Source organism: Candoia aspera, chromosome 1 (genome assembly GCF_035149785.1).
Source record: "Candoia aspera isolate rCanAsp1 chromosome 1, rCanAsp1.hap2, whole genome shotgun sequence".
Taxonomy (NCBI): Eukaryota; Metazoa; Chordata; class Lepidosauria; order Squamata; family Boidae; genus Candoia; species Candoia aspera.
In genome coordinates, this window is record NC_086153.1 from 65,448,346 (window position 1) to 65,475,913 (window position 27,568).

The 27,568-nt window shown below is 39.9% G+C and overlaps 1 protein-coding gene across 1 annotated transcript; it reads right to left on the minus strand.

Moving 5' to 3' along the window:
- Positions 1 to 1,063: 1,063 nt before the first annotated feature.
- Positions 1,064 to 27,489, minus strand: LOC134488097 (visual pigment-like receptor peropsin). Its single transcript, XM_063290352.1, has 5 exons — positions 27,266 to 27,489; positions 8,596 to 8,695; positions 7,206 to 7,310; positions 5,914 to 6,137; positions 1,064 to 1,570 (listed from the first exon to the last, which is right to left on the minus strand). Exons 1-5 carry the CDS (start codon positions 27,464 to 27,466, stop codon positions 1,127 to 1,129), a joined length of 1,074 nt encoding a protein of 357 aa, XP_063146422.1. The 5' UTR covers positions 27,467 to 27,489; the 3' UTR covers positions 1,064 to 1,126.
- Between the last annotated feature and the right edge of the window lie 79 nt (positions 27,490 to 27,568).

Below are 27,568 nucleotides of genomic sequence, written 5' to 3' on the forward strand. Positions count from 1 at the left end.
GGCAGGAATATTAGGTATGCTCACTGCCTTGATACATACATACATATATATAATATATATATAACATAGATATAACATATACTGTGTGTGTGTGTGTGTGTGTGTATATATATATATATATATATATATATGTATATATATATATAAAACATATACTGTGTGTGTATGTGTGTGTATATATATATATAACATATACTGTATGTGTGTGTGTGTGTGTGTGTATATATATATAACATAACACACACACACAAATACACATATATATACAGTATATATATAAAAAGGCAGGATAAAAGAACAACAACAATATGGATTTGTGGGAGTTGTATTTCAACGATCTTTAGAAAACAACAGTTTTTTCCTTTCCTTAAATTGACTAATATAGCTATTCTTTTCTTAAATATTACCCAATACAGTATACATAAACTAGGTTTCGACTATACTCTACGTGCAGCTATGATTAAGGAATCAGGACTGCCACCCCAGTGGCTTGGCTGAGCTTTTGGGTTAATTACAGCTTGATTTTCAGGACAGTTTCTGTAGTGGTATACTTAGTAAGCATATTAATTTTTTCCCACCCTCTAGTGGCTGAAGGTGGAGCCACATTCAAATGCTGTTGGCAAAAGATTCCCTGATTATCAAAGCAATATTGTGATTTGGTGGAACAAGCAAAATAATATGGGATTCCAAGCAAGCAATAAAAAGGCAGAAAAATGTAACTTCTAACTTCTATGAATTAGGAGAGAAAAAAATTGTGATTTTTGTTAAACCTGCCAGAAAATAAGAGGTGTACAAGAATATCTTTCTCCTGCAATCTTGGAGCGCTAGAAGGGAAATACCACCCAGGGTATATGTAGGGTTATATAATAAACCGCCCAGAGTCCACCTATTTGGGGGGAGATGGGTGGTGTTAGAAATTTGAGAAATAAATAAATAAATAAATAAATAAATAAATAAATACCATCCGTGTTAAGTTTTACTTCGTATGTAATCACTTGCCCACTTGTAAGTCTTATGATTTTGGTTGTAGTTTCATGTTTTTGTTTAAAATCAAATGGGCAGAGAAAGGACACTCAAATAAATCCGTATTCTGTTGGTTGGATTCATCAGATGTCCATGCTCATATTCACAGTCGATCACATTCAATGTCAGGATTTTTGGGGAAGTTATCAAAAACAATAAAATACCCTTCTCTATTTTCTGGGGGAGGAGTATTAGAACGATTCCCCACCCCAGAATCAGAATGCAGGGCAGGCTGAGCATCTCTTGCATCCTTCTGTTCTCCATGAGAAGGGGAATTGTCCGGTTTCTGCTTGAGGATCTTGAACTGTTTGAGCTTCACAGGGTCCTTGATCTCTTTGGCAAAGTGGAACAAGATGGAGATGTCTTTTCGGAATTTGGAGCTCATCCCAAAGTAAATGATAGGGTTATAGAAGCTGGCAGATTTTGCAAAAAGGCTGGCAAAGATGCTGGTCAAGTTGGGTACTGTGTAACCACAGGCAGACCACATGGAAATGACGGCGTATGGGGACCAGGCAGCAATAAAACACGTGCAAACAACAAGGGAGACCTAGATGAGAAAAACAAAAGAATAAGATTTGTGGTTTCCATTTCCATGCCAACAGTTTAGTCTATTTAGATTTACTGAACTTTATAAAAGGTTTATGTTAGAAATCAACAGACAGGGACCAGGGGGGGTGGAATCTGGCTCCTGCTCTGTGTATTATCAGCTGGCCCTTTCAGAAATAAAATAGCATGTAGAGGAAACATCAGCAATGGCACAGCACTTCCTGCAGTCCACCTTCAGGAATGGCTGATTCTTGGGACTTTTGAGAAGGCTAAAAAGTTCTGGGATCAAATATATATTACTATCCAAAAGATTCTTAAAGTAATTATACAAAAAAACCATAACTTCTTCTTCTGGGATTGATGGAGGAGGAGTTAGAGAAACAACATGGAGTTTTGCTGTTATACATGATTACGACTGCAAAACTGTGATACACACAACGATGGAAGGATCCACAAATACCTACGGTTGAAGATTGGATTGTTAAATTAATGATTTGGCTCAGATGGCTGAATTAACAGTTTTAATAAGAGAACATTCTGTTTCTGGATTTGTATCTATTTGGCAACCACTTTTAGAGTACTTGCTTGTGATAGAAAAAAAATGATGTTTTGACTTTGGGTTTTAGTGATTAAATGGTCTGTTGTAATAGAAATAATGTTATGATAGGTTAATTAATTGTAAGAGATTAGATTTGTAAATTTATTTATATCTGTATTGCAGAAAGTCAGAAGTCACTTTCTGTTTCTGCTTTCTATCGACACTTTTATAGTTTTTTTCCCTTTAGCTCTGTTTTCTATCTACAGTATTCTATATTCTCTTTTTTGTATCTTAACTATACACTGAAAATAATAAAGTTTTATATTAAAAAAAAAAAAGGAATAGCTGATTCTTTGTCTGGATCCACTTTTGGGTATTGAGATGATGATGTTGGTCTCTAGGAATGTTTTTTTTTATTTTTTTTATTGGCCTAAACTGAAATATCAGCTGTGCCTTCTTGGGAGACTGATCCAGTCATAGCCATATCTAACTCGGTTATTTCTAGCTTGAACTAATGTAAGTCGTTCTCTGTGAAGGTCCCCTTTAAAAATGTGTTTAGAAACTTGGGTTGTTCCACAATGCTTCCACTTAAAGATACAGAGTCTAACCAATAACTTCATATAGTTTGCATTGCTTAACTATTTGTTTCCAGATTCAAAATAAGGTACAGTTCCTTCACTTGGGAATGTGCATGTGGCGGTCCATGTGCTTCTTATAGAGATAGTCAAGCACCATGCTTGATGGCTAGCTGGGGATTCCAAGGTCTTACCTGTCAGGCATAATAGCACGGGCATTATCTCCTACCAAGGAAATACCATCTTCAACTTATTGTGTAGCTATTCCTACTATGCTGGCTGGGGAATTCTGGGAGTTGAAGTCCACACATCTTGAAGTTGCTGAGGTTGAGAAATACAGATATAAAGTAGCTGATTTTTGTTCCAATAACTACTGTATATACTGAATGCTGTTACGTTTTTGTTCTTGTTTTTCTGCTGCTCAAGGGCTGGATTTAGAGCTTTTAGTATTGCTGTTGTTTATCTGCTACTCAGTTCTGCTTTGATTATTTGTCTGTTTGCTTCTTTCACTTCCATTTGAAGGAAAATAACCTCAATAGTAATAAACCGAACCAGGTAAGGGAAATCTGTCTTAGAAAAGGGTCTTGCTGCAACTGATGGAGAAGCAGATTGAGTGCCAGAGGTTCACCTCACCACCGTGTTCACTCAGGGGCACAGAATCAGCCAGCGTCTTTTTCTGATGCATCCAGACAACCTGTAGTCTGGGTTGTGGTATGAGTGGTTCACAATTAGAGCTGGATTGGAATCAGTGTCTGTATCATGTTCCTGATGTTATCTGATTTTGGGTGGGCATCAGACCCTCAAATAACGCTTCAAATACAGGAATTCCCACTCAACTATGTATGCATGTGGTGTGAATATCCATGTGTGTGTGGGTATGGGGTTATGAATGTGCTTGCTGCCACTGCCAGGGGGTGGTGGTGTATCGTGTTTTTATGTTTTTTAATTCTGTAAGCCGCCCAGAGTCACCGTGTGTGAGTTGGGCAGCCTTATAAATGTGTTTAATAGATAGATAGATAAATAAATAAATAAACATGGGGTTAACCCCCTTTTTTTTTTAAATGGTTCCATGTGCACTGTTGGGCCAGGGAAGAAACTGAAGGTAAAGAACCTCTCTGTGGCTGCATTTCTTCATTTTGCCAGGAACATGCATGTGTTTGTGACCTGTTTTCACAGCCATAAGGTGACATCTCCATCAGAATGTATGTGCTTTAAATTCTAGGTGCCACATTATTATACTCGCTGATGCTAGCTCTATCTTTTGGTAGAAAGAACTGAGCATCAGGGAGGCTGTGAAGCACTTGAACCCAGGTCTGGAGGTAATTTTGGTACAGATGAGAGTTGGGAAGAATCTAGTCAAGAGACAGGTGCTTACCCATTCCGGGTAGAAATCTACAGCTGGTCTTAGATGGGATTCTAAGCCTCTGGAGGGTGTGCAACATGGAAGTTCTTCTAAACTCATTGCTAGCAGGGAAAGCTCAGGAGCTGGTATTAGCCACCAGCAAGAAGTGTTTTTTTATGGCTCTTCGCTACCTAGAAATTCATGGTAAACAGGGCAAATTGAAAGATACACCATACTGTGTTGCCTTTACAGACAATCTGGAAACTTTCTTTGTTGCAAAATGCTGCTGCTGAAGTCTTCCTGTAATTGCATTGGTTGCAACTGTCTCTCTGAGCCAAATTTAAAATGCTGGCTTTAACTTTAAAGCCATAGGATTTGTTAATTACAAGAGCATCTTAGCCTAGCCAGCCTGTCTGCACTTAATTTCTGCATTCTTTCTCACTTGTCTGGCTGTGAGAGAACACAAGTTGGCAAAAGCAAGTGGGAAGAACTTATTCAATTCTTTCTAACTCAACAGAATATTGGAAAGAACTCACATAAAGGAGTTTGGGACTCCATCTCAGTCTGTCAGCAGGATAATTCTCCCAAAACAGAATAGGACCAAATTTGGTGTAGGGGAAAAAGCCAGCATAAGAAAAATTAAGTTCAACAATGGGCTGGATCCGGCTTGGGGCTACAGAGGAAAACAGTCTCTGGATGTGCCCCTCTGAGAGACCCGGTGGGCAGCACTTGGAATGCTTCCAGTTGCTCCATTCTTAAGCCTCCGGCCCTCCTGGTCAAGTGACTTGGGGCAGGGCTGCTGCTATTATTTATTTATTAAATTTACATAGCCACCCATAAAAAATACAATTTAAACAGTTAAAAACTATAATAAAAACAGGGGAGGGTGCATTTTAAACTTAAACACACTGCAGCCATTTCCCACCTTCTTAAGAGGTGGGAAAGAATCCCAGGAACTAGTGCTGGCTCCAGGCTATATGGCGCCCCTAGGCCACAGTGACTGATGGCGCCATCTCCTGCCAATGAGAAGATCTGCATTTCTAGAATGATTCGGAAGGAGGGGCAGCATTGCTTTGGGGCCTTAAGCCAGAGCCTCCTTGGTTTTAGCCTAAAGCCATGCTTTACATTGTTTCCCTTCTTGTTTTGCTTGCGCACTTGTGCACCAGAGGACACCACAGTGGAGTTGAAAAGGTCAAGCTGGTGGCCGCAACCTTGTGATCGAAGCCCCGTCCCCTTTTCACATGCATTGTACATGCAACAACACTTTAAAAAAGGAACAAGGCTTCAATCATGCAGCTGCAGCTGCCATTTTGATTTTCTTGACCCACTTGATTGACCCTGTCATTCATAATTAATTAAATATCAGAACATATAATTTAGAAAGTCTTTTATGACCTAGTCTTGAACTGCATTTTAATAGAAGCATAATATGGATTTTGTTTTTTTCAGTTTGGCTTGCAGATTGATTGGGATAAGAGAAAAAGGCCTTTTTGTAATGGCTTCATGCATTTATCCTATAAGCCTCTTCAGAATGGTTTCTTATCTTAAATGTCAGTCTAAATATACTGTAAATCAATGGGTAAATCCATCTCATGATTCTCTATTTGTATCTGTTCCATTGCCGTTTTCTGTCAGTATGCTGCTGTGGGTTACCATGGAGATATAGGCAATAACCTATGGAAAAGGTACCATACCTGGGCTGCAAAAGTCCCCAATGACCACTGGATGGCAGTAGAGATCTGTCCACCATATTTTTGCTGCCCAGATATGGTAGCTATCACAATGTGTCACTTGCTGAGATGGGCGGCTATAGAAATCAAATGAATAAATAAATAAAATGGAGTTATTGCTGTTTTTGTTTCAGCAAAAGACGAGAAGGCCAGACCAACCCTGGTGACACTTTGTTCCATCCTCCGCTGCCGATCTGTTGGGTCGCCCATTCCGCTTAATGCATGGCTTGACTTGACCGTATTGATGATGGACACGTATGAGAAAACCATGACCATTACGGGCACGAAGAAACAGCAGATGAAAACGGACACAATGTAGGACTTGTATGTGGTTGAGAAGTTGGCCTTTGTCCAGTCAATTTCACATGTTCCATACATTCGGTCTAGGAAACAGGAGAACTTGGTTCACTGTACAGTTTTTAAAACAGGTCACTCTTAACTTTTGCATTTTAAGAAACTACTCTGCTGGTTTTCCTAAGTAGGGGAAAAGGTTACAATGTCTTAAGGCACGTCAAAAATTACACTGAAGTTTGTACTGGGGAGAAACCACACCTAGCTCAGCTTTTCTCATCTATGGCAGAAGTGACCTACTTTCTGCCTTGCTTCATAACAGAAGTGATACATGATGGTGTAGCATTATTGGTGGCAGCATTAACAAAGGTAGCCCTACCTGGACCTGCAGAATGATTTCCTGGGGAAGTAAAAACTTTCCACGTGTTCAGCTCAACTCAGTTTTTGCTGAGTGGATGGGGGAAACACTGAAAATGTGCATGTTCATATACAGGTATTTTAATCCTCTTACGGTTTCCTCTGATAAAGCTGTCTTCCGTAGAAATGTATTTACACTGCTTCCACTGAGTGGGACCATCCACAGGGGGAGGTAAAAAAAAGCCAATACGACAGCCACAGCTGCACAACTGAAGCTCTGTTTCATTTTAATGAGCATTGCAGGACTTCAGTTGTGAAGTCACAGGCATCATTTTGCCTCTTTTGAACTCCCTCCCTTGACTGGGACATCCCTGCCAATAGATAATGCAAGATGATAAGTCAGAAATTGAAAATCCAAATAGTTTTATAGGAAAGGTAAGTGTGTTCTCCAAAGAATTCTAATTTATGATTATGAACACTATTTCTATGAGATTAAAAAAATGAAATTTCATGCAAGCCTGCACCCAAATAAGGTCAATGAGTTTCATGGGGAATACTCGCAGGTAAATGGCATGAATATAGTACTGGAATCTTTAAAAGCTCATCTTCAGATCTGGATTAGAGCAGGAATTGAGCCACTAAAATTTGGGACCTGACATTTTATTTCCAGTAGAATAAGATAATAAGCCCGTAGAATAAAATAATAATTCCCTTAATTCTTCTAGAAAGACCACATCTGTCTGTCTACCTCTCTCATCTACTCAGATTCCTACAAATACCTCACTTAAAGAAAAATGAATTACCTGTATAGCTCCCCCATCCCAAGAGTGGGGCCAGTGACCAGAAGAAAGCTGCTGTCCAGATAAGAAAAATAGCAACAGAGATGCTGCTGGTGCTGATACAGTGCCCTGAAATACACACCAGAAGTTGGCTTTTAACACCTTTCGCAATAATACATTAGATAGGCAATAATAAAGAACGTTCCATCAAGAAATCAGGAATCCAAATTTTCATACTGTATTTAGAATTTCTAGACAATTTGACTTTTCAGTTGTGTACATTTTAGAAGATTAAATAATGTTCTTACCAAAACTATTTGAATTATAGGTCTGCTGATTTGTCCATATCACATCTTCCAATTTAACTTTGAAGAAAAATTATTTCACCTCTAATGAATTAAGAATATGACTAAGAATATCCACTCTTTAGGATGTAGGAGCACTGCTCTCTTGTTTTATTGGCTGTAACAATAAGGACTGAACTGCAATCTCTTGATCAGACATTGTCACCTTCAGGGGTCATGTATGTATATCTTTTCAACTGCCATACCCCTTCTCTGGAATAGTATTTCTCCTAATGTGAAATGAATCCCTTCCCTCCTATTTTTAAAACTACTGGTGAAAACCTGGTTGTTTCACCAAGCCTGGAGAAGGCTAGACGGTTATAACTGCCCCTCACATCAATTGATTGTTCTTTATTATTAATGTTAATTTTTTAATCATGACTCCTGATTTTATGGGGCTAAGATATAGTTGTTGTTTTTAATTTTTATGTAGATGGTTTTAATTCCAAGTATGTATTAGGGAATTGCACACTGCCCAGAGTTGGTGGATTGGAGTGGCTTATAAAGGTAAAGGTAAAGGTTTCCCTTGACGTAAAGTCCAGTCGTGTCCGACTCTAGGGGGCGGTGCTCATCTCCGTTTCTAAGCCTTTAGAGCCGGCGTTGTCCATAGGACACTTCTGGGTCATGTGGCCAGCATGACTCACGGAACGCCGTTACCTTCCCGCCGAAGCGGTACCTATTGATCTACTCACATTTGCATGTTTTCGAACTGCTAGGTGAGCAGGAGCTGGGACTAGCAACGGGCTTATAAAGTCTGACATAAAAAAATGAATAAACAAACAAACAAACAAACAAATGCAAGTCTTGAAGGCACTAGGTTTGGAAGATTGTTTTAGAAAAAGAGTACAATAATTAACTTGTACAGTAGATATGACACATTCAAACATCCTGGAAACCACCAAGGCGGCCAGGGACTGACTTAATGGCAGTGATAGCCTACCACAGCTGGGACAGCAGTGATTCCTGTCTTTCCATCATAACCAGGAATGTTCAGGGTTATACAAGCAGGTCTAAGGGTTCAGCTGGTACAAGTGTGGTGGAGTGAACTTTGTACCTCCCAAATCTCTTACCTCTGTTGGGATGGCACCCTTTTATGTAGCGAGTTACACTAATCACTGTGAGTGTATTAATACTGGTGAGGCCAAACAGCAGTGTCAGAAATCCATCAACCTAAATAAATAAATAAATACATGCATAGATTAGAGCAGCCTTTCTCAAGTTTTTGATCCTGGAAGAATCCTTGAAATATTTTTCAGGCCTCGGGGAACCCCTGCACATTCAGGCTCAAATACAGGCCAGAAGTTACAAAATTAATATATTCGTTTCACGTGTAGGCCTCTGTACATACACTAATAGTGTTCTTAAGCTAAAAATAAAGAATGAAACTTACCCCTTTAATATGAAGTTGCCTGAATTTGAAATATTTTTTTTAAATAAATTGTGATCTCCCAGGGAACCCCTAGTGATCTCTCATGGAACCCTGGTTGAGAAACCCTGGATTAGAGAGAAGTGGTGCCACTTGGTTTTAGAATGAAGAGCAATAGCAAGTATTCCAGGATGTGGGTGAGGTGTGTGTGTTAAATGAATAAGCAAACCCACACTCTGAATTAGAGAAAAGGGGAAAAACAGATTTTTTAGATGGATGTGGAAAAAGACCATGAAACAGCCAAAGTCAAACACTTGTAACTGCTGTTGCTTGCTATAGACAACAGTTACTTACAGGAACTTAAAATGCAAATTCTGGATGGAGCACAGCCCAAAGAAAAGAGAAAATGAGGAAAACAAGTTAGTCACATGATATTTTCATGTCAAAAAAAGATTCACATGCTATTAAAAATGTATGACATGCCAGGCACCATCAGGGGCATCCAGGGAGGCAAGGAGTCAAAGAAAGTCAAGAAAGGCTTTGATCTCATGGTTGTGGCCACCATCATGACTTTTTTGACACCTTCCCATGGATGCTCCTGGGCACTATCAAACCAGAAGGACAGAGTGTAAGATGTTGTTGTTGTTGTTCAGTCGTTAAGTCATGTCCGACCCTTCGCGACCCCATGGACCATAGCATGCCAGGCCTTCCTGTCCTCCACTGTCTCCTGGAGTTTACTCAAATTCATGTTCATTGCATCGGTGATGCTATCTAACCATCTCATCCTCTGCCGTCCCCTTGCTTTCAGTCTTTCCTAGCATCAGGGTCTTTTCCAGTGAGTCCTCTCTTCACATTAAGTGGCCAAAGTATTTCAGCTTCAGCTTCAGTATCTGTCCTTCCAATGAGCAGTCAGGGTTGATTTCCTGTAGGATTGACTGATTTGACCTCCTTGCAGTCCAAGGGACTCTTAACAGTTTTTTCCAGCACCACAGTTTGAAAGCATCAGTTCTTCAGCACTCAGCCTTCCTTATGGTCCAACTCTCACAGCCATACATTACTACTGGAAAAACCATAGCTTTGACCTTTGTCCACAAGGTGATGTCTCTGCTTTTTAATATGCTGTCTAGGTTTGCCATAGCTTTCCTTCCAAGGAGCAAGTGTCTTTTAATTTCATGGCTGCAGTTACCGTCTATGGTGATCTTGGAGCCCAAGAAAATAAAATAGCCAATCTCAAAAATGTGTTCTGTTTCTCTATACTTGAATGAAGCAGCTACTTATTTTTCTATAAAGTGTTCCTAGAAAAGAATCAGAAATGCTCTTTTTTCCCTAACCTGAAGGCATGCACTATATTTAATTTGAATTGTAATGTGTAATTACATGTTGTTGTTGTTTATTCGTTTAGTCGCTTCCGACTCTTTGTGACTTCATGGACCAGCCCACGCCAGAGCTTCCTGTCGGTCGTCAACACCCCCAGCTCCCCCAGGGACGAGTCTGTCACCTCTAGAATATCATCCATCCACCTTGCCCTTGGTCGGCCCCTCTTCCTTTTGCCTTCCACTCTCCCTAGCATCAGCATCTTCTCCAGGGTGTCCTGTCTTCTCATGATGTGGCCAAAGTATTTCAGTTTTGCCTTTAATACCATTCCCTCAAGTGAGCTGTCTGGCTTGATTTCCTGGAGGATGGACTGGTTTGATCTTCTTGCAGTCCAAGGCACTCTCAGAATTTTCCTCCAACACCCCAGTTCAAAAGCATCGATCTTCCTTCTCTCAGCCTTCCTTATGGTCCAGCTCTCGCAGCCATATGTTACTACGGGGAACACCATTGCTTTAACTATGCGGGCCTTTGTTGTCAGTGTGATGTCTCTGCTCTTAACTATTTTATTGAGATTTGTCATTGCTCTTCTCCCAAGGATTAAGCGTCTTCTGATTTCCTGACTGCAGTCAGCATCTGCAGTAATCTTTGCACCTAGGAATACAAAGTCTTTCACTGCTTCTACATTTTCTCCCTCTATTTGCCAGTTATCAATCAAGCTGGTTGCCATAATCTTGGTTTTTTTGAGGTTTAGCTGCAAACCAGCTTCTGCACTTTCTTCTTTCACCTTCATCATAAGGCTCCTCAGTTCCTCTTCGCTTTCAGCCATCAAAGTGGTATCATCTGCATATCTGAGATTGTTAATGTTTCTTCCAGAGATTTTAACTCCAGCCTTGGATTCCTCAAGGCCAGCTTGTCGCATGATGTGTTCTGCGTACAAGTTGAATAGGTAGGGTGAGAGGATACAGCCCTGCCGTACTCCTTTCCCAATCTTAAACCAGTCTGTTGTTCCGTGGTCTGTTCTTACTGTTGCTACTTGGTCGTTATACAGATTCTTCAGGAGGCATACAAGATGACTTGGTATCCCCATACCACTAAGAACTTGCCACAATTTGTTATGGTCCACACAGTCAAAGGCTTTAGAATAGTCAATAAAACAGAAAGAGATGTTTTTCTGAAACTCCCTGGCTTTTTCCATTATCCAGCGGATATTGGCAATTTGGTCTCTAGTTCCTCTGCCTTTTCTAAACCCAGCTTGTACATCTGGCAATTCTTGCTCCATGAACTGCTGAAGTCTACCTTGCTGGATCTTGAGCATTACCTTACTGGCATGTGAAATGAGTGCCACTGTTCGATAGTTTGAACATTCTTTAGTGTTTCCCTTTTTTGGTATGGGGATATAAGTTGATTTTTTCCAATCTGTAGAGGAGGTAATAATATGATGATTGATTCATTGAGGGATAATTAATTATGAGGTAATTTATTAAACAAATTGGATCATTGAAGAACAAATTAATTGAATAAGAACTGATCTGAGTGATCTGGAGTAGTGTCCAACTTAATCATGAATGTTTGCCTTGCTTGTTCATTCCAGAAACTAATTTAAAATATACAGTATACATAAATATTAAGACATGCAAATTTCTATTCAAATTGTTATCCTTTTTATCTTTTTTTCCCCAGGAGTTCACATCCTTTTTTGGTGGTGGTGGGGCAATGCATAAATATTTCCCTTTCAGAATCTACATCATCTGATGCAATATCTCGATTCATGCTTCTACACTGGAATACTTTGAATGAATTAACTTCAGGGAAAACACAAGTGGTTGACTTTGAGCCAACCTCTAACCTCTTGTAGGGTTGTCACATGGTGACATGGTTGGCTTAATTATTGTTTACTGGGATCACAGCACACACTGAGCCATAAAGCATGCCTGACAAAGCACAATACTTGAGATCACACAATGTGCAGACTCAAAATCAAACAATACAAAAAAACATAGGTTGGCATGTTGTGTTAATATAGTTACTGATTGGGAGGAAAGAACGCAATGAGTGGGCAGAAAGAATCCAATGTTCTTGAATTTGTTCCCGGAACAAATCTTGCTCTTTGAATATTAAGCAGCACTGTTGGGTTTAACATCTCCAATTTGTGGATGGGATGGTTTTTCTAGGATCTAGGAGAAGCTCTCCTGTTTAATGAAGAAAGGATGAAAATAACTATTGACTTTTTTGTATAAGAAATCCCATCAAGAATGTTTAGCTAATTTCAGTATTGACTCTCTTGGCTTTTCTTCTTTGAGATTAGAAAATATTAGCAGATTGCCAGTTTTACACCAAGACTGTTGTTTCTATAACATAGGGATTCATTAATTTTTACTTACGTGTTGTCTGCATGCTAAGCAGAGCAACACAAGAAATTGTCACATTTAAGCAATTTTCTTTTCATACTATATTTTAAACTGCTTTATATATTAATACTACAATCTTCTATATTCAAAACTGAAGTCCAGTGTGTTTCCTCTCAGGATAAAGTGAACAGTATTACATCCTAAAGCTTCAATTGTGTGTTGCCTTGGGGATAATTTCCATTGTACTCAAGAGCAATTACTTCCAAGTAACGTTAATGGGATAGGACTGACAAATGATTAACAAGAAACTTCATGAGAACTCCTGATGAAAATGGATTTTTCATTCTGTCTCTCCATCAGAGTCCTGCTCCTGTGCTTTTAACAGCAGCCTAAAACACAAGAACACAAACTTGTGTGTATCTGTGCAGGATGAAATACAACCTGTTTCAGCTCAAAAGGGAAAACAAAGTTATGTTAAAAAGTTATATAAATGGGGCCTTTGAAGTCCTTGGTTTACTTTGAACCCAAATCCAGCCTCCCAACTGATTTAAATGTTGGCATATGGACCCAGGAAGACGAAAAGTACTGAAACAAAAAAATACTAGGCTTGCTCCCATGCATCCAGGCCAGGGGTGAGGAGCTTCTCTCTCTCCTAATACAGTTTCCTCATCTTTGGCTATGCTGAGCAGGAGCTGCTGGGAGTCTGATTTTCTAATAGATGGAGGAACACAGGCTCCCCACTGCCTGATCTACCTTCATTGGAATAGCTTCAAGATTGTGTGGATGGCTTCACTCTATTGAGCTATGAACTCTGTCACTAACTGTTTCAGAATACAGACATCATTCCCACATTACTTTTTATACTTCATGATTCAGATGTAGATATGCAGGAAAATGCCATAGAAATACTACTCCAATATATTTTGTTCCCAACACAGGCACAAAGATTTAGAAGATAAGCAATTTCAGCTTCTCACTCACTTATGGACCCATGTCGTCTTCTGTCATGTGAGTTATGGATGCTCTTTGAATGAATCTGAAAATGTCTTATTGTACATTGTTAATGACAATATCTGATTGCCTGACTGATTGCTCTTATCTACTCAGATGTAAGGAGCTTAATGGAACTGATTTGTCATGAGTACGGATGGTGAGCAGGAGGAGGCCCCTATCCAGGGGGGAAAACACATGTGTAGGTTAGAGACTTTGAGCTGTCATTCAAAGAAACCCAGAACAGACCCGCCTTGAGTTTTGGGGTTTATCTGTCTGGGTTTTCCCATGCTCCTTCAGTTTGGTAGGATTTTCTGTCTACTGTAGCAGTTAATAAAACACTAGAGACTTTCTCCTTGTCTTTGTTGGCAGAGTGCTAGAAAGCATTTGGCCCAGGAGAGATCAGAAAAGTCACACACTATTTCTATAAAAATAATTTTATTTACAGAAAACAAAAATATTTAAAGGCTGTTTGCTGAGAGGGGAGATTTCTCTCAGCTGCATATTCTCTGCAAGCCTACACAGAAGGGAAACTGAAACTAAAACAAGTTCAGGCAAGTTCCTCCCTTAGGCAATGCAACCATTAACACGTGAAAAGGGGACAATTAAATTCAACCTCTTCACCCGGCCAAAATGATTAGTTACCATAGTAACCTTAATCTGTAGTAGAAAACATATTAACTGTCTTGGCGTAGTCTTTACTTAAGCCAGGACATGATTGAAAGTTAAGCATATAGGATTGCAGTTTTAGTCATTAAATTAGTAATTATTTTCTATAGTAGCTCCATTTAGAGATTGCTGTCAAAGTCCTATGTGTTCAGGGTTTCTATTGTAGGATCATTTCCCTACTAGTGATTTATAGTATCTCTGAGAATCATCAAACCATTGTTATGCCAAAACAATAGCGATGATGAGCAGGGCCACAACTGGCGGGGGGAGGCAAGCGGAGCATGTGCCCTGGGCGCTGCGCTGGGGTGGGTGCCAAAATGGGCATGGAATCCATGTTTGCCCCGGGTGACACAGACCCTAGTTGCGGGCCTGATGATGAGGACAGGCTTTTTATCAATCAAGATGAGTAGCTGATGTTATAAGTTGCTAGTTGGAAATTGCCTGAGATGAAAAGCATTTAAGTTTAATAATAAACACCAAGGATCCATACAAGACAGGACAGTCTGAGTCTAGTGTGAGAACCAATGGTGCCTAGCCAAGGTAATGGATTGGCTGTTTTTGTTTTGTTTTGATAGTGTACCCTGGCTGGAACAGCATCTATGCAATGGGAAACACAAAAAAGTAAAAGGAAACTCAACTCAGATGGGGACTGCCATGCTGGAGAGTGAGCAGAGACAAGCAAAGCCTGAAAAAAAATCACACTCTGGAGAACCAATCATGAGCAGGAAAACTCTCCGCTGGCCTTCAAAAAGAGATAGGAGAAACTCCATTTGAAGAGGAGTTTCAAATGGAACTATATATATAGTATATACTTCCTTGAGCTCCTGAACGAAAGAGTGGGGGATATAAATCTAACAGACAAACAATTGTATAAGATATGTGATTACTATTCTATACAATATACATTTTATTCCTTCATTCTGTCAATTCTTAGTTAAACTCTTACCTCCTACAAAATGAATTAGGAAAAGAAACTGTGCCACAAACCACACTTTTCTCTATTATGCTCTGCTGGATTAGCTTTCCTCAGTCTGGCACAATCCATGCCAGGTTAGTGATTCTGGAAATTACAGTCCCAATGTACCAGGGCACTGCCTGGCTTGGGAAGACTGTGATAAACAATTATATATCCAGATTTTTCAGTAACTGAAATCTGTTGGTGTTCATAATACAGCATTTAACATTCTAGTTCCTATTTAAAGTATCAAATGTTTGCACCAAAAGTTTTAGAGGAAGCAAGATTTCACTTTTGTTAGTCTTTCCTGTTGGCAGATGCTGGGAAAGCCTTCAGCCCAGGAGAGGTCAAAAAAGTCACACACCAAGCATTTCTATAAAAATAATTTATTTACAGAAAGCAAAAAACAAAAGCAAAACATTTAAAGGACTTAGCTCCCTTGGAGCAAGCCTTGCTTGGCTACATTGCCGGCAGAGAAAAAAAGAGGAAGTAAGAAACAAGTCCGGCAGGTTTCCTCCCCCAGGCTATTTTGCATGAAGCACGTGAGAGGAGACAATCAAATACAACCTCTTCACCGGCCAAAATGATTAGGTACAATAGCAGCTTAATCTATTAGGAAAACCTCAACATTTCCCATAAGAATATGTCAATGAAGATTCTCAGTCATCCAGGTGAAATTGTCTGTAGGTTGAATCATGGCAACTAGATTTCTTTCTTTTTGGTTGAAATGTTTCACTGCTTGTCCAAGCAGCTTCTTCAGTCTGGGCAAAGGTTGGTAAGGGGACCCCATATACGTCTTCCAGGGTGGCTGCATTGTCCCTACACCTGAATGGCTTGCTAATTGTGCCATGGAGGTGTGGATTGTTTTTGGGATGTCTTACTCCTAAATCCCTCGCTCATCCCCAAGTGGATCGTTAAGAGAGGCCTTCCTGGTGAACTTGTGAAGTGGTCTTAATCTTCCTGGGGACTAATGAAAGAGCAGCATAAAAAATAGGAGACAAGTTGTGTCTGAGGCCACCGCCTCTATTGAGGGAAGGATTTTCCACTTTGGCATGAATGGATTTCCCATAAGAAGTAGGAAACTGAAACACTCTTGAGGTCTCTTGTTTTCTGCTTCTGGCTCAGCACTATGGTTTAAAGCAACTCCATTTTTAGTTGATCCAGCATGTCAAAGATTGCTGAATGATTTCTCTGATGCATCTCCTCAGCATCTGTAGGACTGCTTTATCCAATAATGCTCTTAGCATTGTCAGGTGCACAGTTGGGTTGCCAGTGCTTCCATTTTGCACAGGGAATAATGAACTATATATATGCACAAATCTGCAGGAATACTTGCACTTCAGAAATAGTTTAATTAAGCCTAAGAGTGTTTAAATGTCAGCCTTCTCTTGCATTCAACATAGGTTGCTGCCATCTCCCTCATTTACAGGGCTTTTTCTTTAATGCCAGATAATGTTGTTGTTTATTCGTTTAGTCGCTTCCGACTCTTCGTGACTTCATGGACCAGCCCACGCCAGAGCTTCCTGTCGGTCGTCAACACCCCCAGCTCCCCCAGGGACGAGTCCGTCACCTCTAGAATATCATCCATCCATCTTGCCCTTGGTCGGCCCCTCTTCCTTTTGCCTTCCACTCTCCCTAGCATCAGCATCTTCTCCAGGGTGTCCTGTCTTCTCATGATGTGGCCAAAGTATTTCAGTTTTGCCTTTAATATCATTCCCTCAAGTGAGCAGTCTGGCTTGATTTCCTGGAGGATGGACTGGTTGGATCTTCTTGCAGTCCAAGGCACTCTCAGAATTTTCCTCCAACACCACAGTTCAAAAGCATCGATCTTCCTTCGCTCAGCCTTCCTTATGGTCCAGCTCTCACAGCCATATGTTACTACAGGGAACACCATTGCTTTAACTATGCGGGCCTTTGTTGTCAGTGTGATGTCTCTGCTCTTAACTATTTTATCGAGATTTGTCATTGCTCTTCTTCCAAGGATTAAGCGTCTTCTGATTTCCTGACTGCAGTCAGCATCTGCAGTAATCTTTGCACCTAGGAATACAAAGTCTTTCACTGCTTCTACATTTTCTCCCTCTATTTGCCAGTTATCAATCAAGCTGGTTGCCATAATCTTGGTTTTTTTGAGGTTTAGCTGCAAACCAGCTTTTACACTTTCTTCTTTCACCTTCATCATAAGGCTCCTCAGTTCCTCTTCACTTTCAGCCATCAAAGTGGTATCATCTGCATATCTGAGATTGTTAATGTTTCTTCCAGAGATTTTAACTCCAGCCTTGGATTCCTCAAGGCCAGCTTGTCGCATGATGTGTTCTGCATACAAGTTGAATAGGTAGGGTGAGAGTATACAGCCCTGCCGTACTCCTTTCCCAATCTTAAACCAGTCTGTTGTTCCGTGGTCTGTTCTTACTGTTGCTACTTGGTCGTTATACAGATTCTTCAGGAGGCATACAAGATGACTTGGTATCCCCATACCACTAAGAACTTGCCACAATTTGTTATGGTCCACACAGTCAAAGGCTTTAGAATAGTCAATAAAACAGAAATAGATGTTTTTCTGAAACTCCCTGGCTTTTTCCATTATCCAGCGGATATTGGCAATTTGGTCTCTAGTTCCTCTGCCTTTTCTAAACCCAGCTTGTACATCTGGCAATTCTCGCTCCATGAACTGCTGAAGTCTACCTTGCAGGATCTTGAGCATTACCTTACTGGCATGTGAAATGAGTGCCACTGTTCGATAGTTTGAACATTCTTTCGTGTTTCCCTTTTTTGGTATGGGGATATAAGTTGATTTTTTCCAGTCTGATGGCCATTCTTGTGTTTTCCAAATTTGCTGGCATATAGCATGCATTACCTTGACAGCATCATCTTGCAAGATTTTGAACAGTTCAGCTGGGATGCCGTCGTCTCCTGTTGCCTTGTTATTAGCAATGCTTCTTAAGGCCCACTCAACCTCACTCTTCAGGATGTCTGGCTCTAGCTCACCGACCACACTGTCAAAGCTATCCCCGATATTGTTATCCTTCCTATACAGGTTTTCTGTATATTCTTGCCACCTTTTCTTGATCTCTTCTTCTTCTGTTAGGTCCTTGCCATCTTTGTTTTTGATCATACCCATTTTTGCCTGGAATTTACCTCCAATGTTTCTAATTTTCTGGAAGAGGTCTCTTGTCCTTCCTATTCTATTGTCTTCTTCCACTTCCGCGCATTGCTTGTTTAAAAATAATTCCTTATCTCTTCTGGCTAACCTCTGGAATTTTGCATTTAATTGGGCATATCTCCCCCTATCACTGTTGCCTTTTGCTTTCCTTCTTTCTTGGGCTACTTCTAGTGTCTCAGCAGACAGCCATTTTGCCTTCTTGGTTTTCTCTTTCTTTGGGATGTATTTTGTTGCCGCCTCCTGAACAATGCTGCCAACTTCTGTCCAGAGTTCTTCCGGGACCCTATCTACTAAGTCCAGTCCCTTAAATCTATTCTTCACCTCCACTGCATATTCCTTAGGAATATTAGTGAGCTCATATCTAGCTGATCTGTGGGTCTTCCCTAATCTCTTTAGTCTGATCCTAAATTGTGCAAGAAGAAGTTCGTGATCTGAACTACAGTCAGCTCCAGGCCTTGTTTTTACCGACTGTACAGATGTCCGCCACCTTTGGCTGCAAAGGATGTAATCAATCTGATTTCGGTGTTGTCCATCTGGTGAAGTCCATGTATAAAGCCGTCTCTTAGGTTGTTGGAAGAGAGTGTTTGTTATGCAGAGTGAATTGTCTTGGCAAAATTCTATCAGCCTGTGTCCTGCTTCGTTTTGTTCTCCCAGGCCATACTTACCTGTAATTCGAGGTGTCATTTGACTGCCCACCTTAGCATTCCAGTCTCCTGTGATGAAAATAACATCTCTTTTAGGCGTGTTGTCCAGTAGGTGCTGCAGATCCTCATAGAACTGCTCTACTTCAGCTTCTTCAGCATTTGTGGTTGGGGCGTATATTTGGATCACTGTGATGTTAGATGGCTTGCCCTGAATTCGAATTGAGATCATTCTGTCGTTTTTTGGGTTGTATCCAAGCACTGCTTTAGCCACTTTACTATTAATTATGAAGGCTACTCCATTTCTTCTGTGGTCCTCTTGTCCGCAGTAGTAGATCTGGTGGTCATTTGATGTGAAGTGGCCCATTCCAGTCCATTTCAGTTCACTGACGCCCAGAATGTCTATCTTTAATCTTGACATCTCACCAATAACCACATCCAATTTGCCCTGGCTCATAGATCTTACATTCCAGGTTCCGATGGTGTGTTGATCCTTAGAACATCGGATTCGCCGTTCACCACCAGCACCGTCGGCCACTAGCCGTCCTTTCGGCTTTGAGCTAGCTGCGTCATCACGTCTGGGGCTAGTTGAGCTCATCCTCTGTTCCTCCCCAGTAGCATTTTGACCATCTTCCGACCTGGGGGTCTCATCTTCCGATGGTATACCGACATATCTCTGGTTGTACTGATCCATTTAGTTTTCGCGGCAAGAATACTGAGGTGGGTTGCCATTACCTTCCCCAGGGATCGCATTTAGTCTGACCTCTCTGTCATGACCTTCCCGTCTTGGGTGGCCCTTCACGGTTTAGCTCATGGCATCATTGAGGTGCTCAAGCTCCAGCACCACGACAAGGTAACGATCCTTTGCTGAAGAATGCCAGATAATAGCAGATACTTATCGAGGGTATAGTAATCATAGTACAGCAATGAAATTCCCTCCTGGAGCAGCCTTCCCCAATTCAATGTCCTTGAAATGTTGGACTCTGACTCTTGTCCAACATCTAGTTAAATCTGGAATGCATTGAGGTAGGGAAGGTCTTCCCAGAATCATACATCTTTTTGAAGCATTAGAAGACATTTCCATCTGGTCTGCTTGGAGTACTTTTTTTTTAATCCATTCAATCGTGTCTGATTCTTGGCGACTGCCTGGACATGTCCCTGCAATTTTCTTGGCAAGGTTTTTCAGAAGTGGTTTGCCATTGCCTTCTTCCTAAGGCTGAGAGAGAGTGACTGGCCCAAAATCACCCAGCCAGCTTTCATGCCTAAGGCGGGACTAGAACTCACAGTCTCCTAGTTTCTAGTCCAGTGCCTTAACCACTAGACCAAACTGGCAATGGGGTCACCAGGAGTCAAGCTAAACTTGAGGGTATGTTTAGTTGATTTAACTGAATTTTAATTAAATTTTAATTAAATCAAATTTAGTTTTTGTTTTGGCATTGTCCACTTTTTGGACCACTCAAAAACTAATTGTGCTGCTTGATTCCCCAAAAGTTTTGCAACACTGGCTTTAAATTTACTAAGTTTTTGAGGCTACAATTATGTACCTTAATTGTATTTGTTTGTCTGTTTATACCCTACCTTCTCTTTAAAGAATTCAAAGCCATGTACAAGGAAGTAACTCATTTTCTCTTCACAACAACCCTGACAGATAGGTTGGGTTGAGAAAAAGATATTGGCCCAAACTCACCCCATGGGCTTCATTGTCAAGTGGGGAGGTGAACCTGATCTTTCCATTCTCAGGGTTTATCCTGATGCCCTGCTTACCATGGAATAAAAACTTCTTGATAATCTTTTTAAGAAAGATGTCCTCATGATCTCATCCCCCGCATACTGGGGCAACCCAGAGTTGTCTTTAGTTATTACTGTGTGAAAGTGGTGTTTCCCCTCTTCTCTTGAAGCAGATCTTGCCATATGGACCACTCTAGTGTTCTGGTGATGCTGCAGCAATGCTGTGGTCAAGATCAGGAAACTCCCAGCATCAATTGGCTGTTTAAGGCTACCGGCGGTACCCCCTTTTCCTATCCAGTTGCTGGGTACCGATCTCTACATCCATTTGGATCTGGGCTGCAAGATAGATGGGATATTTGGCCGTGTGCGGCAGACCAGTCATTTGTTTGTTTGTTTGTTGCTTGTATTTGTTTTTGGGATAGGACTATTGATATCCTAAGAGATCCTGTGTCAGAAAAAATCAAAGAAAAATATCTAGCTATCAGGCCTAACCTGTCAAACTCCTTTTTCTGCATCTTTTAATATTCACCCAAACCTACCCTCATTTAATGTAAGACCTGTACATCTAGTCCTCTTGGGCACTGGAAAACAATTTTTGGCCTTGTGTGTCAACTCTTCCAGTTTGGAAAATGCTGCCATAATTTATTTACTTGAGAATGATGCATCTTGATATGTGAAGGAAGTGCATATTCTATATTTGTTTGGAAGTAAGCCCAAGAATGGTCATAGCATTCACTAAGGCTACTCTGCAGCAAATATGCTTAGGACTGAAGTTTGATGGTTTGCAGGATATTTGTTTGTTTTTCTGTTAAGGTCAGACTGAGTTTCAGCTAGTTCTTTTGCATTTGACTTTATTTATTCCATGCTGGCAGAGCAAACTGTTTTTTGTTTCTGAGCAAAAAGTTAAACCTACCCAATAAATGAACTGTTGCTTGAGTTGCTCAAAGCCAGTTTTGCCGCAAATTGGCAACAGGACCTTAGAGGTAGAGTCCTGGACTTGGACAGCTTTGAAAAAAGTCTTGGAATTATTGGCAGTATGAAATCTACTGCCAGTAATTCAGTGAATTAGACATCAATTTAATACGATGATGTGTAGCCCCCACCTTGGATAGGCTGCAAAAAATAATCTGGCCCTCCTGACTGGTCCTTACAGGGGATCATGAACCACCTGGTCCCATATATTCCAAGTGATTCAACTACAGAGGTTACCCTGAGTTTCCTCCACATCTTCAACATTTTCATTTGGCTAAATGTTATGGCTTCATTTAAACATACTTGTATGTTTATACAGTCTCCAATAATTGTTCCTTTTGGAGAGAAAGATATTATATGTATTAACTCTACTGTGAGACAAGATTTCAATCTTTCAGATGCTCATAACTGGGAAACTGTGAGCATCCTAGACTAAATCTGAAAATGCTAGGGGATTCCTGGAAGCTTGACATTCTGACATATCAGCCATCAATAGACACATAGAGATAAATCATATTTACACACCATTCAAGAGACAATAAAAAAGCTAAGAAGGAAACAAAAAGACCAGAACACATCCCCTTGAGCAGCCCACACCCAGATCAGCAGGGATTAACACCAGACAAATAATCATGCAGAAAACAATCCCCTAATCAAGGAACTACCAAGGAGAAAATCACACCCCCACCAACCCTGGAAGGGCAAGCTGCTGTATATAAACAGGGAGCAAACCCCACATTCACTCGCACTGATGATGTTGCCTAGTCAGGTAATGAAACATCTGTAAGCAAACAACCAAGCTCAGAGAGCACCAAGGACTCCACAATGTGGTTATCGTTTATCTTAATGGTTATTTGTACAAGTATACACACAGACATTATCATCCATCCATCCATCCATCCATCCCTTGCATGTTTGTTTGTTTGTTTTTACATCAAGAACTTTCAGGCAATATGTAAAGATCACAACAAGCACCATGCATTTTTAATACATTACAATTTGTAATTGAGAATTTGTACCATTTGTAATCTCTCTCCCACATCACCTGCATCTGCATAACCAACCTGTTTTCCTCTCCCTTCCTCCTGTCCACCTCACCCCAATTTAAATCCTGTATCAGTCTAGCCATTGCATGCATCTGATGAAGTAAGCTGGAGCTCACGAAAGCTTGTGTCTTTTAATAGAATTAGTTAGTAATAAAAGGTGCTACCAGATTCCAGATTTTTTGTTACTATTGAGTCACATGGCTCTCTTCCTACAATACTTAATGTTGTCTGCCTTAAGTCAAAATATGCTTTACATACTTAGGGTCATCCTGTGCATTCTATTTTATTCAGTGTGAGCATGTGTGCACCTGTGTATGTTTTTCCGCAAAATATTTTCACTGTTTTCCATGTTGGACCTCCCAAGAAAATCTGATAGCATTCTGTAACTACAGTTCATAAAAGGTGCCAACACATGCTTTCAATTTCCTTGTTGCTGGTTTAAAACATTTAAAAATAAAATGTTATGTGTTGGCAAAAGTTTGTTCTATAAAGTCAGTGTTCCAGTCAAAATGATAACAAGGAAACATTGTCAGCCAGTGTTGTTCCATTTGACAATTCCATGCCACAAATTCATTGGCAGGCAACATATATTTTTGCATTAAGAAATGTTAGCAAAATGGTTTTTCAGCTACAAAATGGGCAGAGTTCTCCATGTGTTCTACTTAAGGCTCTGTAATATAATTGATTCCATTTTAATTCAATATTTGTGTAATCTTAGTAACAGTTTTGTAAGAAATTTTTAAAAATGAAGTATTTGTTTTAGCATCTCAACATAAACAGGATCTAATACTGCTATCCATTACTTAATGATGCATATCATATATAAATGTATATTTGTGTGTGTGTGAGAGAGAGCTTCCTTTGCCTTATTCTAGAGTTACATTCCTTGGAAAGCTCGCATAAAGCAAATTTGCAGAAAGCGAGACACCAAGCCAGAAGGAAAAAAGAAGGTTGAGGGGTATAGTGTCAAATTTTATAACTCAGATGCATTGAGAGTCTTATTCTTAAGTTCGGTGTTACTCATATCTGTTTTATTCCTTGTCTTGTTGTCTATGTACAGTGAAAGCATTTTCTCCATCTTTTCTGCAGCTGGACTTGGTGTATGATCATAATTTCCTTTTCATTTTGGGTAAGGAGGTTGGACAAGATGTTGATGGCCATTTTGACCCCATAGTAACAGGAGAGCTATTGCAGGCACGGAAATACATGGGAGGCGGGAGGCACAATTAGAGCAACTGCCCAACACAATGGTGCATGTGCACAAGAGAGCAGAAAGGGGTTTTGGCAGGAAAATGTTCAAGCAGCTTTGGTGGGAAAAAGTCTTGGCATGTTTCCAGACCTTTGGTGCAAATGGACTGTGCAGGCACTACTTACTGTACATAATAGCGGGTTTTTGTTTTGTTTCCTTTCGTTTTTGCATAAAGTGAATTCTTGGCAAGAATGATCAATCACATAAAGTGAGGGAAACCTGTGTATAATTTCCCTACACATCAATAGCATAATAGAAGAGAAGGTAGCTATATAATGAATCATCCATCTGGCATGTTTCTTTTTTCCAAAAAAGAGAACTTGGTGCATTCAGTTCATTTGATTCAGTTCCTATAGATTGTAATAGGCTTTAAGCAGTTTATATGCAGAATTGCAGTTTAATTGCAATCCAAAGCAAATAATTTCTAAATCCAAACTTCTGGCAACTTTTGCACTTTCATTTGTTTAATAAAAAATACTTTAAGTTGACTGGCTTCTGGGTGGAGAAAATGGCTGACTGACATGTCCTCAAAGAGTGGGGATGATGCTGATGTGGAGAATCATGATTGGGCAGTGGGCCTGGACTGGTGGAGCTTCTCTGGATAAGATTGCCCACATGTGCTTCAGAAGGCAGCTCCCTGTGAGGAAGCCTGCAGAAATTCTGCAAGCAACTCACAATTAAGAACAACAGAAGCTGAGGAAGAGAGATTGTGCTCACAGCCTCAGCGGAGCCTGTAATGGACACTGGGTCTGACCTGATTCCACTTTCTAAAACACATTTGCATTATAATTATTTAAAAGCTACAGAGATCTTCAGAGCAGCAGAGTAATTAGACCTCCTGGTGAGTGTTCCTATGACCCGGGTCATGAATAAAGGGAAACGGAAAGAAATAAGTGCAAGGATTTAAAAATAATCTACAGCAAAAAGCTTGCTAAGGGTTTGGACTATGAAAATTTAAAATGGATAAAGGATTTGGCTGAATTTGGATTTTGCTTATTTAAAAGTATTTTTGAATTAATTAAACAAATTAAATAAACAAATAGCACATATCTTCGTGGGAAAGAAAGGGGACTGTTTGGGTCTTCCAAGAGAAACAGTTGGGGGATTTTTCTAAACAAAAAGTCAAGGGACTGTCATTAAAGAGCACAGACTACAGAATGTATTGAACGGGATTAATGAGTTAAGAACATAGAGAAAGGGAAAAGAAAAAGAGAAGGGCTCTCTTTTGGCTGTTGCTTTCCCTTGTTGGACAAATTTAAAGAGCGGGAGGAAGGGAGGGAGGGAGGGAGGGAGGGCTATTATCAGGAAAGCAGTGAAAGAAGGGAGAAGAGGATCATTAACGCAGCAAACACCAGGACAAGGCGTTATACCAGGGATGTCACAAAAGATGTTTGAGGAACGGAGGAAGAATGTTATAAAGTCAGTGACATCTTTACTGGCTGAAAAATTTGAAAATATGGAAAATGAATGAAAAATTGGAATAATCTGCAATAAAAATGATTGGAGGAGTTAAACAAATCGAGGAGAAGTGGAGATCCCAGAAAATAAGATGGAAATAACCAGAGAAATGAGTGGCATCACTGGAAATAAGAGAGGAAGAAATTCATCCAAGAGTAATTTTGGAAAACCCGGGGAAGGCATTTAAGGAGAGGGCTGTTGGAGTTTTAGCAGAATCTATGGCATGGGAAGAGGAAGATGAGAAGCAGACAGGGTGTGCAGAATACAAAATCTGTAAAGACAAGAAATATTTCAAGAGATATACCTGTGCACGCTGTCAGGAGGACAAGAGTTGAAGTTATAGAACAAAACTTTAATATCAACTTAATTCTGCCCAAAGAAACATCTATTAGAAGATTGCCTATGAGGAAAGAATACAGAATAGACTTATTTGATCAGGGGTAAAACAATAAGTATTTTTATAAAAGATTGAAAACCCTTGATGGATTTTTTGCTGAAAAGGGTTAAAAATGACCTGGGTGATTTTTGTTTTTGTTAATTAAAAAGGGTTGAACAAGGGGAGAAGGGAAATATGCATGACATTTTAAAGGGGGAGGGGAGAAAATAAGCTTGTTTGTAACTGCTGTGAAAAAGATTGGAAGTCGCTTCTTTTTTCTAATCTCTTTTTCTTTTTTCTTTCCTTTTTTTCCTGCACTATTTCATCTTTTATCTTTTTTTTTCTTAATTTTCTGTTTTATATTTTTTCATGTTACTTTTATTCATATAAAAAACTATACACACACACACACACACACATACTCTAATAAGTGAAAACTAATGTTTAGGTATTTTAAAAAATCCAATGTTATTGGTATTTCTGAAAATAGCAATATCTTCTGCTGAGTTCCAAAGCTTCAAAGTGAAATGTCAGTGAGGTTTTTTGGTACTTTTAATATCTATTGATTTACTACATTTATATAAATAGAGAGAGACGATGCATCTCTCCTAAGATTTTGAGTGGCTTACAAACATAAAATACAACAGAATACTAAAAAATCCTATGAAACATAGAACATAAAAGAATCTGCATTATCAAAACTGAATCAACAGATAAAAATCCCATTTTAATGACTATAATGTATAATGCAGGGGTTTTTATTATATAGTCACTAGCAGATTTGTTTTTGTAGTTGTTTGTTGCAAAAAATGAGGATGAGAGAAATATGTTTTCTAATATGTATATAGAGAAAAAGATACTTACAAAGAATGTGGTCAAGAAGAACAAGGCATGGTTCTTCTTGACTACATAAAAGGGGCTCTTAAAATTCAAAGGGATTCTGACGGAAGTGAAATATTGGGTTGAACATAGATGGAAATGACTAGACAAGGAGCTTCCAGCAAAGTGAATGGAATTAAAACTAAAAATAATGAAATTATTTGGGATGAAACTGAAATGAGGGAATGATGGAAGAAGTACAGCTGGTCCTTGTTTAATGGCCACTCATTCAGTGACTGTTCAAACTTACAGTGGTTCTGAATGAGTGGTGGTTACAACTGGACCTTGTAATTACTGCCATCGCAGCATCCTGCAGTCACATGATCATGATTTGCGACCTTCCCTGCTGGCTTCTCACAAGCAAAGTCAATGGGGAAGCCTGCAGGAAGTTGGAAGTCATGGTCAGATGAGGTACTTGCTTAATGACCCGCTCTGGCCTCATTTAATAATGACAACTGGGATTGATTGCATAGGTGCTGCCACCATCTTAAATTTTGACAATCCCTGGTAGATGCTCCTGGAAGTAGGCTTCATACTGTGTGATGTTTGTCTTCCACAACTGCATAATAGTTCAAAATGGAATGCTTACCTGGCAAGTCCATATTGATGTTACAAGGAAACCATCATCTCGGAACACATTGAAAATGTCAATGATACCACGGGAATAGCCAAAAATGGCAATGCTGCCATCCGACACAGCCAGATTAAATGTCAAATAATCCGTGGGCTGAAGAACAGCTCGTTGTTTATATAGTACAAAAATTACAATGCTATTCCCAATCCAAGACATCCACCCTGGAATATAAAATTAAATAAAATATTTAAGTCTGCATTCATATAAATCAAGGCAAATTCTCCTTAGGGATTACACAAAGGCTTTCCTATTTTGGGC